Here is a 16,265-nt window from a genome sequence, read left to right on the forward strand (position 1 = left end):
CTGGCTGCTTCTCGTTCTGGAAGCTTCTATTCTGCACGGGCAAAACCAGTCGTCCATTCAGACACTCGGCCTGGGTTTGTGGAGGAGAGTGTTTGAGATTGTGTGCGTGCGTGCGTGAGTGAGTTAGTGTGTGTGGAAGCTTCCTCCCAGCAGCAGGGGGAACGATGGAGACGTCAATCAACGCGAGCCCGGCTCCTCACTCGACGATGTCATTTCCTGTTCGCCGGGCCTCCTCAATACGCTCATTGATCTACAGCACCTATAAAACAGACGCGAGCGCGCGTACACCTCACCACAGACGCGGCCAAAAGACTTTATAGACTGTGCCACACGAAATATGATGTTGTACACTGGGCTGGCAGCCCCAACACTACCGTCTTCTGCTCCGCATGGAACAATATGACATCATGTGCCATTCTGCACTTTTAATACACACCTGTTAACACACAGGCCTGCTTGTTGGACCACAGTCTCCCCACCCCCCACCCCCCCCCCCCAACAATGAGATTCCTTCTCCCCCCTCCCCCCCCCCCCCTCGCTCTCAGAACGTGCACCCGGCCCTGACTGACTGGTTTTGCTGCCTTGTCAGGCCGGCTGGACGGATGGACCTGTCGCCCCGGCCTGCCACCCGGTGTGATGTGACGGCTGTCCGCGGGGAGCCTCGGGGGGGGCCACAGGCTTGAGGAAGGGGGCTTCATGGGATCCCGTTGCCATGGAGACAAGGAGCCACACTGAGAGGGGTGAGTGGGTGTGTCTTGTGGGTGTGTAAACTCGAAAGCATTAAACTGCATTGGACTTCGCTTATGATCCAACAGACAGAAACTTGCTCAGTGTGTTCTGTCAAAAACACACACACACACGCCCCAGGACACGCATACAATCCTAACCACTATGCCCCTCCTCCCTTGACCTCTTTTGACTCCCCATTGGAGGAGAGCTCGGTCTCGCGGCCTCTGGTTGGCTACGCTGTCTGACACAAAACAGGTGCTGCTGTAGCTAACTAACAGAGTAGTAATGCGTTATTTCAACCGTTTATACACACACACACACACACACACGTACACACACACCCATGCCAGAAACATCTGACATACCTCAGCTAGCTCTATAAATCACAGTTTAGCTAATCTGGAGTCTAGACTACCGGCCATTTCCCATCTGAACTTCTCATATAAATCCCTGAGGTTGCTACAACGTTCAGGCCATGTTATAATGAACACGCTGTTCCAGAGGAGTTGTAAAAGATGAAGATAAACATATAATCACACAATTCCAAATCATCAAAAAGCCCAAAAGGGAAAGTTGACATTAGCCCCCTCCCCCCCCCCCACCCTTCCCTAGCCCCTGGTTCTGGCCCATTGAAATGTTTAGTCTGTCTTAGCAGCACTTCCAAGCACACTGCACCTGCAGAGGGCCCACGCCTGCAGCCTGCAGAGGCCCACGCCTGCAGCCTGCAGAGCGGGCCGAGGACCCGGGGCTGCTAAAAACGCCACATAAAAGCCAGCGTGGGGGCTGAGTAATGGCCTGCGACGCGACGCACCGCCCCTGTGGCCCGGCCGGCCGGCTGGTTGGTGGGCCTGGTGGTCGCACCGGCCTGTCAAGTGCCACCCCCACCACCACACCCGTCACCAGCGACGCAGGTGGCACTTTCTCCCTCGCCACAGCCCCCTCAAACCTCAACGCCCCACCACACACTTGCCCCCCCCCCCCCCGACTCCCCTCAACTTTTTTTCCCTTCTCCTTTTTCTTTCTGTCTTTTACAGGCACCCATTTTATCAGGGGTAACAGGTTTAACAGCCTGGCCCACTGGGAGTCCCGGCAGGAGCTCTGTGAAGTCTGGGGCACCGGGCGCTGGCTCTCATTAGCGCTAAACAGAACCTGACGCCGCGCCGCTGCTCTCTAACTCACTGGGAGCGAAAGTTCATTTGACGGGATCTGGGTTGTTCTGGAGTCCGGGTGGTTAACCGTCGGTCAGGGAGGCAGAGAGCCCCGGTCCCTGTCACCAAGCAGGCGCTGGTTTCCGGAACGTTCGTCCGCCGGCTCCCGACACGGCCGCATGTGAGAGAGTGACCTATCCGAGGGGTGGGGTTTGTTTTCCAGCGTGATAAGCATTCCTAACTATCCTGAAATGGACATTCAGAACATTTGCTTAATCGCTATGTATTTTATGTCAGCTAGGTGTTTGTCTAAGGACTTGAATGAGCCGCCACTCTGAGTGAGTGGGAGCTGGCTTACTGGTTAACGATGGCTAACGCTCACTTTCAGTTATACATTAGCCACTACACAATGACCGGTGTCCTTACAGGGAAGGGGGGAGGGAAGGAGGGAGAGGGAAGGAGGGACGAGGGGGGGCTTGAAAGGCTTCAGAGAGGCTGGGGAGAGGAGGGGGGGGGGGGGTGATAAGATGCTTTTTCACCATCCCCACTCTTCCCCTGTCCATCATGCAGATAAGGCCCTCCTCTCCAGTGTAAAAAAAAAAGGAATCTGCATAGCTACTGACACAGCAACCGGGGGGGGGGGGGGGGGGGGGGGTGCTAGGGATTTACGTTTTCCCCAACAGCGCATGTCTTACGTACCTGACGCTGTCAGACAGACAGAAAGTCATCCAGTGCAGACAGAGGTCAAGTATGAGACAGCCGAGACAGAAATGACGACGGCTCGCCTCGCAGCCTCGTATGACAACACTCAGATAACCATCTGGGGGAGGGGGGGAGCACAGACAAACACACCACTGTCCAGGACAGACACACACACTTCCAGCCTGTCAAGGTGTCGGAAACCAGGCTATAATTAAAGCAGAGGATGATGTGGAGCAGAAGGAGCAGAAGTAATGGGCCCAGACAACACAGGCAGCCCTGACACACACACACCACACTGACACACTCGCGACACACACACACGTCTTCTCACGACCACACCTCCCAACCACACACACCTGCGCTGTTGCCTAACGCACGCTTCAGGTATGATCAGAATGGGACACACCAACAGCATCTGGGTGTGTGTGAGAGTGTGTGTGTGTGTGTGTGTGTGAGAGAGTGTTCCTCAAAGGGAAAGCAGGTGGACACAGAGACTGAGAAGCCAAGCCACAGGGGGCACTGGTGTCAGCAAGAAAAATAACATCAGTCTGACATCTGAATACGGTACTCAGAGAGTTCTGAGCAGTGTGTGTGTGTGTGTGTGTGTGTGTGTGAGAGAGAGAAAAAAGCAGCCTGCAGATCAAACAGGCTGCCAGTCTGTTATTGGGAGAGGAGCTGAGGGAGTAGAACCCTCAGAACTGTGGTTATTCATCTGCTGTATCCTGCCTGCGTGTACACACACACACACACACACGCTACAGGAGAGGAAGGTAGAACCATATGCAGCTTGACATGTTTAAATCCAAACTAATGGAGTGAAATCGATTCCCAAACTAGCGTTTTTCACAACTGCTGGTTTTACAGGCACACTCACTGCAAGGTGTGAGTGTGTGAGAGAGAGATATTGTGTGTGTGTGTGTGTGTGTGTGTGTGTCTCGGTCACCCAGATGTGGGTTGAAGGATAGAAGGCTGGGTAGTGAGAAAAGCAACTCTCTCATCTCCCAGTATTGCTCCTGAGTTTGTTTACATCTCTACCAGGACAACAAACACACGTCAGCACATGCACACCCACACACACACACACACACACACACACTGCAACCACATCAGGATAACCATTCTGTTCCGTTTTGTACTGAGGGAGATTCCCAGTGACTCATTCTTGGTCGGTGTGTGTGTTTGTGTGTGTGTGTGTGTGTGTGTGTGTGTGTGTGTGTGTGTGTGTGTGTGTGTGTGTGTGTGTGTGTGGGGGGGACAGATATCAGATGCTTGGTTTGGCCTGTTTTTCCTTGTGAGAAGTGACAGCAGTGACCGCTCGCCATACAGCAGGACAGCAACTCATCCATCATTACAGAAACACTGTTTCTGTCTCCTCAGCACACGCACACACACACACACACACACACTGGTCTGGCTGGCTCTGAGGGTTTCCTGCTGTGGTAACACACTCACACTCCCGCGCTCCCATGGCAACTCATGGACGGCCGTCATCTTGTTATGGAGCTCAGGAGTCAATGGAACAGCGAGTGCAAGCCTAGGGGGCCAAGACACACAAACGCACACGGCAACACACAAACACACAACAGGCCGCGTGCCTTCCCCGACGGAACACTGGGACTCACCAGTGAGCAGGCATCTGGAGGAGCTTGCCATAGAGCGCAGTGCTGAAGGAGGGGATTATGGGAATTAGAGTCAAGAAGCTGCCATCACTCTCCTGACAGGTCAGGCCAGCCTGCAAACCAAAAACCTGGAGAGGAGAGGAGAGGAAAGAAGAAGAGTTGGCACATTTTCACCAAAAGCGTTCTCACTCACTCGCTCATTCTCTCTCCCTCTCTCTCTCTCTCTCATTGTTATCTGGAGCCTAAACCTACTGTTTACACTTGATTAGGTCACACTGATAGCTCTGGCTAGATGGTGCTGACATGGACCTGAACAGCCACAGGAGTCTGTCCTCTATCTGTTCAGCCCGCAAACAGTGACTGGCCGGGGGCCGGGGGCCTGGATGGAAGGGGGCCAGCCACCTACTGGCTGGAGGCTGAACCCCAGGTGACCCCGGGGGTGATAAAGCTCTGTCAGCGCGCCTGGTAAACATCCCAGCCCTGAGACAACACCCAGGGCCAGGGCAGGACGAGACAGGCCTCGGCTGCTGTGCTAGGCTGGCAGGAGGATTACTGTCACTGACGACCTTTACCAGAGCCAGCAGCGGTCTGGCCGGGGAACGCGCGGCTTTCCAAAGGACGGCAGCGGCAGCGGCGAATCACAGCGGGCGGCTTACTGTGAGGCGACGCCGTGGCCTGCACACTTTATATGTCAAGTCACTCTCCACGCTTCTGTGGAAGGAAGGTATGAAGGTCAGGAGCTTCAACAAAGTTGAGAGTTGAGCGCCGAGGTGGACTTCTCCAGTGAGACAGGAACAGGTGGGTACCAGATTCCTGGGCTGAGCTGAAGCAGTCTGGAGGATGTTGCTATTGGCCCGATATCAGATGCAGTTCCTTAAAGGTAACGATGCGTGCTACACCGTCACCGAGGTGTACACTTCAGCGCTGGGAGGCGGCAACTGCCTGTCTCTCTTTTGTATCTCCCTTTGTCTCCCTCTCGGTTTCTCAGTCAGGCTCTCTTAGTCAATTGAATTCATTTCAGGTTAAACAAACATCTCTTGGACAGAAATGAAACAATAAACACTGAACAAATACAACGTTTCTCTCTCTGACTCAATCTGCCCGTGCCAAACGACACACCTGACCTGTCAGGACCTCGCTAAACCCCCCGAAAAACAAGACCCGGAATGTTTAGAATGTTTAGAACGCAGCCGCATGTTTCCATGACATCCATTACAGGCGCGCAGGCTTAAAGATGAGGAAGTGCTGCTTGTAAATACTAAAAGCTCTTGTTTATCACCTGCACACCTTCTCCAGGTCATCCTACCGTATATGCATTAGCAGGACCATCCGTCTAGCTAACGACTCCCTAAGTAGGCCTTATCTGCAGGATGGATGTGGGGAGGCCAGGGCTGTTTGAGGGTCTGGAACAGCCAGGCTCTCCACCAGGCAGCTAGGCCAGTCAGGGCTATCCAAACACACATACATACTCACACACACACACGCACTCAATGATGCATACATGCACTCACTCACCAACTCACACACAGACACACACTCACCTTGAGGTAGCAGTGTGCGTAGCAGTGGTGCAGCAGGTTGTCTGAAGGCTGGCCCATGCTGCTGACGGTGCTGACCAGCTCTGGGCCGTACATGGGGGCCGAGTGCTCCACGTTGACCCGGTCCAACTGGAAGCGCAGGGCCGGTAACGGTCTCACCGGCTGGAACGCCGGCACGCCCACCGGCACCGGGCCTTGGGGAGACTGGGAGACAGACAGGGGGGGGAGGGGAGACAGACAGGGAGAGAGAGAGAGGGAGAGAAAGAAATAACATTATCATTTTACTATCAAAGCTCTACATCTGAATTTGATATGAAGTGGACGAGCTGAACTTAGACACGGAAAATAAACGGAAGGTTTTAGGTTTTTAGGGGTCGGTCAGGGGTCAAAATGTCAGGGTTCGGGGGTGCTCTCTGGTACCTTGTGCCCCAGGATGACGGGCATGAGTGTGTGCAGCAGGTTGAACTCCGCCATGGAGAAGGTGACTGTGACCTTCAGCAGTGTGAGACATGTCACCCTGGAGGGGATGAACTCCTCCAACCTGGCAACCTCCTCCTGGCTGGGCGGCCCGCGGCTCTCCTCCACCACATCTGGGGGAATAACGAGACTTTAATAACAAGCAACGCACACACACACACACACCACACCTCCAACCAAACAGCAGGCTGACAGAGGAGCAGGAAGAGCACACTGGGCTGACGGAAGGATCTAATTGGTCGATGTAACGCAGATGCAGAAATAATTGAAAACAACGGATGTTATGATTTCGCAAAAAACGCCAGGCCTATTTCTTCATTCATTACACACACACACACGCTTTGCTCTCACGGCGAAAGTATGACATCACCAAGAGAAACACAGATAACCGATAACCAACATGTCTGACTTCATTCCACACTGGACCCTACAGGTCACTTGGAAACATGTGTGAGAGGAGGAGAGGACGGGAGAGGAGGTCTCTAACCTGGCTGTGGGCGGCTGTAGGGCTCGTACTCGTGGTCCATCCCGCAGGTGACCATCTTGAGGATGCGGTGCACGGCGCTGCTGTGGAGCCGGACGTCCAGCGGGCCCACCGCCAGCCTCTTCACCGACGTCTCCTGGACTGGGGGGGTCACCACCTCCTCCCTGGCCACCGCCGAGAAGTCCTGAGGACCTATACACACTGGGGGGACAACCCCCACACACACACACACACACAACAGAAAGGTGCACAGTCATAAGAAGCTATTCATAGAGGCTCCCACGTACGGAGCGTGTGACAACCACCAAGAGGGACAGACAGACAGACAGACACAGATCGTCTGACAGACAGACAGACACAGATCGTCTGACAGACAGACAGACAGTCTGACAGACAGACAGTCTGACAGACAGACAGACAGACAGACAGACAGATTGTCTGACAGACAGACAGACAGACACAGATCGTCTGACAGACAGACAGACTGTCTGACAGACAGACAGACAGACAGACAGATTGTCTGACAGACGGACAGAGCAGAAGCAGGGAGCGTCCAGAGCCTCGCTGGCTCCACGCTGGTGATGATGATGAGTATTCCAAATGTTTGCCGGGCCTCACAGCTGTCCGGCAGTTCCCCGCCGCTGGGACTCGGTCTGCTTTAAAAGCCACAGCTCCCCGGCAATAAAACTGAAGAAATTAAAAATGGAGGAGGGGTGAAAAGTGGTGGTGGAGGGGGGGGGGGGGGGCCTTGCCTTATAGCCATTACATACATTCCACCACACTGAGGAAGTCTGTCTCTCTCTCCCCCTCTCTCTCTGGGTTCACAGGGCCAGACCCCAAATTCCACTTTTTGGTCAATGAAGAAAGCAAGTGAAAGGGTAAAAAAGGGGAGGGGCGGGGGGGCAAATTCCTGTTTGATTTTTGGAGATTAAAAGTTTCACCGGACGATGTCACTTCCTGTAGCCACTCATGGCAGCGCCGGCTTAGTGGCTAATATCAACCATCTGGCTGCAGTTAAAACAAGGCCCTGGGTGGAAGGAGGCCTGGAAGGAGCTGGGATTTAGAGAATTAGAAGCATCTCCATTTCTTGCGGCGTCCGCGGCGTCCTCTCTGACGCGATGAAGTCACACGGCGAGAGAGCGACTTCGGCCCGGGCTTCGAGTTACGTTTACCCAGAGTTTACGCTGGTCCTGTGGGCTACGGCCACCAATTTGTTTGGTCGACACAGGACAGTCCCCCGTCCAGGGAGGTGACGGCTGACAGGGGAAGCATTCCGATTGGAGGGTGTAACTGGAGAAGCGCACCACTGACACTTATCCACCCGTCAGAAAATGGGGTTGACAGCTGAAGCTGACAGTATCAATGTTTTTTTTTAATTTAGATGATTATCTGTGGCTGACAGCAGGAGGAAACAATAGAGCAGTCAGAACGAGAGACGCAGAGGGGGGGGGGGAGGGGAAGACAGAGAGAGAGAGATGGAGAGAGAGAGATGGAGAGAGAGAGATGGAGAGAGAGAGATGGAGAGAGAGAGGAAAAGTCAGTCCGAGTAACCTCAGTTATTTTAATAGCCACTCAGGTATATGACGTCTCTGTCTTTCCGAAGCGGACTGTTTGCCCCGTAGTTAGAGGGATGACCTTCTTGAGAGTCTGTCCTGACCAACAGCCCCACATTACTCAACGTTAGCCAGGCTGGAAGGACAACAATGGGCCCTAATCAGCCGAGAGCTCATAAGCTTTGTTTCACACAGTCACCACACATCTCCAGGGCTGGCTAATGATAAGCTAATGGGTGGCAACAACCTATTCAACCAGGAAGCTAATACCACCTTGGCATATATTGACACGACCCTCTTTGACATGTGGCCACTAACTCTGCTGGTGTATCTTCACTCTGTCAACCAGGTTACATAGGAGTCAATGAGACCAGCTTCATTCACCGCAACTGAAATGGTTACATTCTCAAAAACTGAGATTGGATCCCGTTCTCTTTTTCGTCATTGAAAAAAAGGGGGATTTCAGGCCTGTTTCTCATGTTCAGCTCATGCGAACCAAGTCAGTCGAAAACCTTGGCTCTCCACTTGCTCGTCAGACAGCGGCAATCTGGAGCAGCTCTCTCACAAACTCCACGCAACTATCTGACCTTTCCAGGCTCGTCGCCCAGGCCAAATATAACATTTCACCAGAAGTAGGGGAGCGTTCTTGATTGGTTAATGGGAGCCTCAGATCTCGGAGGCTAGGTAAACATTCCTTGGCCACCGCCGCGATGGAGGACGCGAGGAAGACCTCCAGTCTTTTCTTTTCTGGCAGGCAGAAGAGTGACACCTAATTAGCAGAGGAGGAAAAGGGTGGGGGGGGGGGGGTAGTTCACTTTCTCAAGAGCTACAGGTAAGAGAGACAAGGAGCGAGGCGGGGGGGGGGGGGGGGGGCAGAGGGGTTGAAAGGGGGGGGGGGGGGTTTGCAGCGTATCAACAAGCCGCGCGGGGAGAGGACCCGGGGCTATGCGTCGGGGAGGACTAAACTAAACAGCGGTGACAGCTGGCCTCCAGGTAGGCGTGGGGTGAACCAGAGGACAGGGAGGTCAAGGACCAGGTGGTTATTTGGTTTTGGCCCGCCTACGAGACAGGATCCTTAGTCACCAGGGGGCTTGTTTGACAAGAGAGAGAAAAGAGAGACATGGACTTCAAGAGACAGAAAGTGAGGGGGGGAAGGAGGGGGGGGGAATGATGGAGTTAGAAAATAGAGAGAGAGAGAACGAGGGAGAAAGGAAGACAGAGAGAGAGAGACAGTGAGAGAGGAGGCAGAGAAAGATGGGGGCAGTGAAAAGAGAGAGAGGAGAGGGGGGTGCTGAGTAAACAGTACCTTTGCCTCTGTCGTTCTCCATTGTGTAGAGGTAATCCATGTAGAACGCCCCGAACCTCTGCATGCCCGCGATCTCTGTGTAGGTCTCCTGTCAGACAGGAGAGCAGCCAGGGTCAACGTATGGGGAGAGAGGTGTGGGGGCAGGGTGCAGGCTAGGCCCTCCACCCTGGCTCTACCACAACCCTCTGCTGCATATCAGCGTTGTGGCATTAACCGTCCCCGCAGGTTAATCAGTAATATCTAATAGAGCACTCTGACGGGAGTGGCCTGCTTGAGGATCAAAGCAACGACCTGCTCCTAAGTCCTGACTACCGATGAATAGGCAACCAAACTCTATTGATAAATCGATGGACGGGAGGGAGGGAGGGAGATATATTGCTCCATGGCGGGGTCATCGGTGTTCCAGAGCAGAGCAAACACTGAGGCGGTAATAGGTAGTAAAGGAGCCATCAAGCCCGTTTGGTGATACCGGCTTCGGCATGGCTAGATAACACAGCTCCCCTCTGGAGGGCTGGGGCCGTGGGCGAGTGGGAAGGCTTACTGAAGGTCACCTGACAGGTCGTCCACCAGTCCCATGGGCACGCTCCTCCGCGGTTACCGATCATGATAACCTAGTGCTTGGTGGTAAAGAGGTGCTCACTGCAGGGTCAGTTTGTCCATTAGTTACACAGCTAGCCCAGAGACAGGCACTGGGTGTGGGCTTGATCTGTGCCAACACAACGTCTGCTGTCTTGTCGAGACCTGTGTCGGGGCTGACGCAGACAGCGGGAGAAGAAGAAGGTGTGTGTGTATGTGTGTGGGCGCGCGTGTGTGTGTGTGTATGTGTGTGGGGGAAGGGGGTGCCAAGTTCTGTGTGTTTGACCAGCCCAGACAGTGGAGTGCTGGCCTGGCCTTGCTGTGTGAACAGGTGGTTAGAGGTGGACCAATGAGAGGAGAGGAAACGCCCTAATCCTCCTCACTCATGGGGGTTACCTCTGTGATTAACCTTCGTGACTGATTGGTTAACCGTGGTTAACCGTGGTCATTGGTTGGTTAAGATTGGTGATTAATAGGTTGACCTGCGACATCAAGGCGAGATACAGGCGTCATCCTTTAGCAAGTGTTCTCCAACTGTGACCATCAATAACTAATCAGCAAACTAAGCACATACTGAATCAGAATGAGCTTTTTTTCTCCATGCAAGTTCAGCGGCAGGAAGGTGCATTCGATGAACTTACACAAATCTTAAATATACGAATCTTAACCATTTACGAATCTGGCAAAACTGAACTCTCCAGGAGAACACGGCTTATCATTAAACTATCAGAGACAGGGGCTGGACCTGAGTGGCAGCAGCCGGGTCAGAATGAGGGCCGCGAACTGCTGACCTTGTGGTTGTTGGTGTCCAGGATGAACTCTGCTCGGACGCTGTTGTTCTCCGGGCTGCGGTAGTCGAACAGGGAGTTGGTGAGGTAGGTCATGCCCTTACTGGTCAGGGTCTCCCCACAGCTGAAGAAGACTGCATCCTTCAGAGAGAGAGAGGACCGCACTGGGTTACACACCCAAACACGTAAAAGCATACACACACACACACACACATCTTGCTGAATGGTACATTAGAGGTCAAACAATCCATCAGCATGACAGTTTAACAGGTGTGTGGGTGGAACAGCAAACATGGCCGACCACGACTACAACAGTAGCTGAACCACAGGTCCACACAACGTTCCCACCACATCTCCGCCCGGCTCAGAGACGGCGGTCAGAGCTGGGGTTCTCTGGAGAGCATGTGGTAGGGAACCTGAGCTACACACACACACACGTACTGAAGCGGAGAACCTGACTGGTCTTACCTCCTCGTCTCTGTTCATGTTCTCCTCAAAGTCCCGAACTCCCATGATGCCTTTCAGGCAAAGCGCCCGGCAGCCCACCACGCCGATCTGACAGTCGAAGAAGGACTCCCCCGTCATCAGCACCTGGGTGTGTGTGTGTGGGGGGGGGGGGATAAGAGAAGCAGACCGAGGGAAGAGTTGAGGGGAGGAAGGCGAGGTCAGAGGGGTGAAGGAGAGGGTACAGGGCTGCTGGGAAAGCAAAGCAGGATTCCCATTCTGGATTCCTTAGCAAGTCTACAGTCTCTCAGTGCAGTGAATATCAGGATATAATAGCATAGTATAACGTACCGTAGCCTTTTACCACTAGGTGTGGTTACTCTGACTTACAGTGGCTTCGCCTCGGTAGACAACTAAACCGAGGGCAATCTAATAAAACATTATGTTTCACCACACCATAATTACGAGCTCTGCTCTCCCCCTTTTACTGCCTTCCCCCAGCCTCCTGCCTCCCCCCTAGCCTACCCCCCACCTCCAGCCTCTTCTTGGTCCGTGTTCAGCGGCAGCCTCCACCTTCCAGCAGCAGAGGCATAAATTACAGAAATTGGAATTGGAAATGTCTCAAAGTTATCACATCTGCTAGAGCGCTTTGGTGAAGAAGGAAAAAAAAAAAGTTGTCGCTCGGACCAGGTAATCGGTATACCGGAGAATAGAGGTATAAATAGAGGTATAAAAATATTTGTATACCGAGGGGAGAGAGGGGGAACGAGAGGCGGGACAAAGGCCTGGGTCTCCCCCCTGGTAGATTAGCGGGCTGGAGAGGCTTTATGGAGGTACCTGGGGAGGGAATTAAGACCCTTCCAACGTCCAGCAGAGAATAACACAGTAATAATACTGGGGTCGTAAATAGAGACAGATAGTTGAACTGTCGGAGCAATGAGGGATGTTATTAGGTCTGTTTTAGACATCCTCAACGGAGGCTGGGGCAGAAACGGAGGCTGGGCACAGACAGAGGCTGGGGGACAGACTGAAACAGAGTCGAAGGGTAGAGGCTGGGGAAGGGACACAGGCAGGGACAGAGGCAGGGGAAGGGACGGAGGCAGGGTCGGTGGTGGCATGTTGGTGTCCTACCTCAATGGTGATCCCCTCGTGTTCCAGACAGAGCACCTCTCTGGACTTGATCTTCTGGGGACTGTAGTAGCTGCTCTCGGCCTGGGTCTCAGTCAGCTGGAGGAAAAAGAGAGGGAGGGAAGAGATGGACGGGAAGACGGAGGAAGAGACAAAGGAAAAAGGAGAGTGAGATCCTGTTGACGTAAGGACAAGGAACACCAGAGACATTTTTCTTGTTGAAATACAAAACGTGTGAAGTCACATGAAACAATAGGAAAAAAAACTGGACCAAAGAGAGGTGGGTGTAGATCTGAAGAGGAAAGGTCAGCCTGGGAGCGATGGCTTTGTCTCCTAGGGCTCTGATGGGTCCAAAGTCTGAGGGCATACATCAAGGCTCTGACAGCCCCCTCTCATGTGTGGAGTGGAGAGGTCCTCAAATGGCAAATGGCAAATACACCCCCGTCTAAAACACACGCAGGTTAGCAATTAGCCACTATTGATAGTGTCATCGAGAGGCATACATCATGGCTCTCCAGCCAGAGAGGGAGGAGGGTGAGGTAGGTGAGAGAGCGGTGAGGAGGAGGGGGGGGGGGGGGTGTTGTTGTAAAGGCTAGGCCCTAGACCATACAGGACCAAAAGAAAGCTGAGCAGCAGTCCTCCAGTGCAGCAGTCATCCAGTCCTTCAGATTATCAGTCATCCAGTCCTTCAGATTATCAGTCATCCAGTCCTTCAGATTATCAGTCATCCAGTCCTTCAGATTAGCAGTCATCCAGTCCTCCAGTGTAGCAGTCCTCCAGTCCTCCCAGTGCAGCACCCATCCAGTCCACCAGACCAGCAGTCCTCCAGAGCAGCATTCCTGTACTCTTCCACAGGAAGCAGGTGCAGCAGAAGGAGCAGCTGTGGCTTATTATCCAGCTGATGGAGCGGCCTCCTGCTTTCTCTCTCCTTCTCCCTTTCTCCATCCCTCCCTCGTCCTTTCCATCCCTCGCTCGGTCGGGTTAATCACGTGAGGCGTGCATGGCCAGACCTCCCAGCAACCCTCGGGAGGACCAAGGCTTTGACGGAGCGATCCGTTTCAGTGCTGCGTCATTGCGGGCCTTTTGAAGACCAGCCCGTCAGACCCAGAGCTGTTAATGGCATATCCAGAGACAAAATGGCCGCCGCTGGCATGGTCAGCTCTGTCGTGGTGTGATTCGCTAGCTTGCTAACGGCGCAAGGCCGACTGTACGCGGGCCTAAAACAACAGTGAGGCTCTAGAAGCCAGGACACTCTGGTGTTAGCTACCCCTGCGCTGCTACGCTAGCTACCTCCCTCATTGTTTTGACGCATTGTGAGGCGCCGTCGTCCAACACAAACGAAATTATTCTTTATGAGGCCTATTGAAGTTTTCATAAATGGAAATGACTCAGAGTTCTATTCAACATGCTGTCTTTCATTTCCAGTTCCCAGAAATGAGGAGCAATGGAGAACCTAATGGAAAAACATTTGTTTTTGATGAGGAGTATCACAGAAAATATGAACACTCAATCGATGTTTGATTTGAATAATTTTGAGTTATTACTAGAGCCGATAGCGATCAAACAGCAGGGGGAAAATATCTGGTCTTTAACTTCACCATATGTGTGCAAATAAGTTATTCGATTCATTGCCAGTTTTGGAGGAATGAAACAAATTCTATCATCAAAAGAAGTCACGTATCAGATCCTAAAATACATGTACGGTTTCAAGTGAGCTTCAGAGGCAGGTTCATGCTGTTCAAAGAGAATCTCCTTCCAACTAAAGACTTCCTCTCTGAGAGGAGAGTTTAAAACGCCATGCCCTCAGCTGCCAGCAATTACTCCTGAGAAGAAGCAATTAATTGATTAAAAGAACTCAAACACTACAGGCACAATTTAAACATTATTAGAAAAACGCTGGACTCCATTTGGCCTTAGATTTCTCTTGTGCACGCACGCACACAGACACACACACACACAGATGCTAATGCAGAAATTTGATCTGAGGAGCTCAACTTGAGGGGAAACACAGATGAATTCCGACTATTCTCGGTGAGCCGGTAGGATTATAGTAGGGATCCTTTTCAGAGCAGTCATCATACCATGTATAATGTCTAAAACATTATACCGCCCCGAGACGCCAGTTAGCGGCTAGGCTAGCCCGCCCATACTTAACACAGGCCAGTTAGCGGCTAGGCTAGCCCGCCCATACCGCACACAGACCCATTAGCGGCTAGGCTAGCCCGCCCATACCGCACAGACCTGTTAGTGGCTAGGCTAGCCTGCCCATGCCGCACATACACCTGTTAGAAGCTAGGCTACTCCCCCCCCCCCCCCCCTTCCCCCCACACTGCACACAGACACAGCAGGAGGGAAGCTCTCCGGGAGATCAGGCCAGGATTAGGACCCTTTACTCCCCACAACCATGGGCGTCTCTCCCGTCTCAGAGGCAGAATATTGTACAAACACAAAACCACTGTGAGGAGAAGGTGGAGGGTCCGTGGCTTACATAACTATATTCTGTTTTAATGCCCAAATTACATTATCTTAACGAATTCAAGGAGTTTGGTTACAAAATATTTTACATTACATAGAACACCGAGATAATCTGACCCCCCACCTCCAGCACCAAACTTAATTTATACATTTAACTCAAATAAAGATCCGATCTTGTAATAATGATGGTTATTAACCCATCCTGCATGCGGCCTATCCAGAACCAGTACCTTGAAGGTGAGGCAGGCCTTGGTGCAATAGAACCCAATGGAAACCACCGGGTCTTTAGGCGTTTGCTGCTGGGGGCTGCTGTGTCCTCCCCCCTCCTCCGTGGGGGGGTAGAACCCCTCCTCGCCCTCCTCCTCCGCCCCAACGATGGCAGGGACGAAGGACCAGGCCCAGGACACCCAGCCCTGGTCGTCCTCCTCCCCAGGATGCATGTAGCCGTCTGGGCCGGGGTACTGGCCCTGAAGGCCCTGACTCTCCACGTCACCCTCCACACCTGCGGACAGAACCACACACTCGTACGGTTATGAAAGTGTGTGTGTGGAGCCTATTGAAACATGTCCATACCAAGTAGAACTACAGATGACAAACTGATGAACACTGGTCACTGTGGTGGTTGTGTTCTTTTATTCGAATTTCTTTGCACACATCAGCTTTAACGTCCACCGCAGGATAAAACCCGACACGTAAAAACACAAAAAAAGAAGTAGCCACATTTCAGATACAGTATCACCGAAAAATATACTTCTCCAAGCTCCTGTCGACATTCATTCGTTTGATCCAATATCTATCAGCGAACCCTCGAGGCAGTGCCGATGACAGCCAATCACAGAACTTGGATTACAAAACATGTCAGTCAGGAACTATGACTTAATTAATTTGGCCTGTATGCTGCGAGATGTTCTACACTAGCAGGTTGATTCAGCTGTCAACTCCGCACACAACAACCCTGCAGGCCACAACACTCCCACAGTAGCTGCCAACGCAACCAAACTGTGTTTTCTATTTCTTGTGGATGTGTGCGAGTGTGTGAGTCAGGAAGTGGTTTTCTGATGTAGGCCGAGGATCTCAGTGTCACTGCCAGCATCCTGACAGGAGAGCCAGCAGCTCCCTGGTCCAGCTGGACTGGCAAAGACCAGAACCAGGACCAAGACCATGGATGAAAGAACCACAGGACCACAGTACGACCAGACCGCAGAACCATGACGACGGCACCAGAGCTGGGCCATACCATAGTCTGGAGGTGAGGGGGTGGGTCGGAGTAGATACAAGCCTATACCCGGGGAGAAAGT

The 16,265-nt window shown here is 52.6% G+C and overlaps 1 protein-coding gene across 1 annotated transcript in view; it reads right to left on the bottom strand.

Moving 5' to 3' along the window:
- LOC136943922 (intermembrane lipid transfer protein VPS13B-like) overlaps positions 1–16,265 on the bottom strand; it is a 167,511-nt gene that overhangs the window by 119,150 nt on the left and 32,096 nt on the right. Inside the window, 10 exon segments of the mRNA XM_067237409.1 lie at positions 4,032–4,113; positions 4,202–4,326; positions 5,740–5,940; positions 6,157–6,326; positions 6,701–6,898; positions 9,557–9,644; positions 10,924–11,061; positions 11,389–11,511; positions 12,496–12,591; positions 15,198–15,449. Coding sequence (XP_067093510.1) covers positions 4,032–4,113; positions 4,202–4,326; positions 5,740–5,940; positions 6,157–6,326; positions 6,701–6,898; positions 9,557–9,644; positions 10,924–11,061; positions 11,389–11,511; positions 12,496–12,591; positions 15,198–15,449 — 1,473 coding nt within the window.

The sequence above is a fragment of the Osmerus mordax genome, chromosome 6, assembly GCF_038355195.1.
Source record: "Osmerus mordax isolate fOsmMor3 chromosome 6, fOsmMor3.pri, whole genome shotgun sequence".
Taxonomy (NCBI): domain Eukaryota; kingdom Metazoa; phylum Chordata; class Actinopteri; order Osmeriformes; family Osmeridae; genus Osmerus; species Osmerus mordax.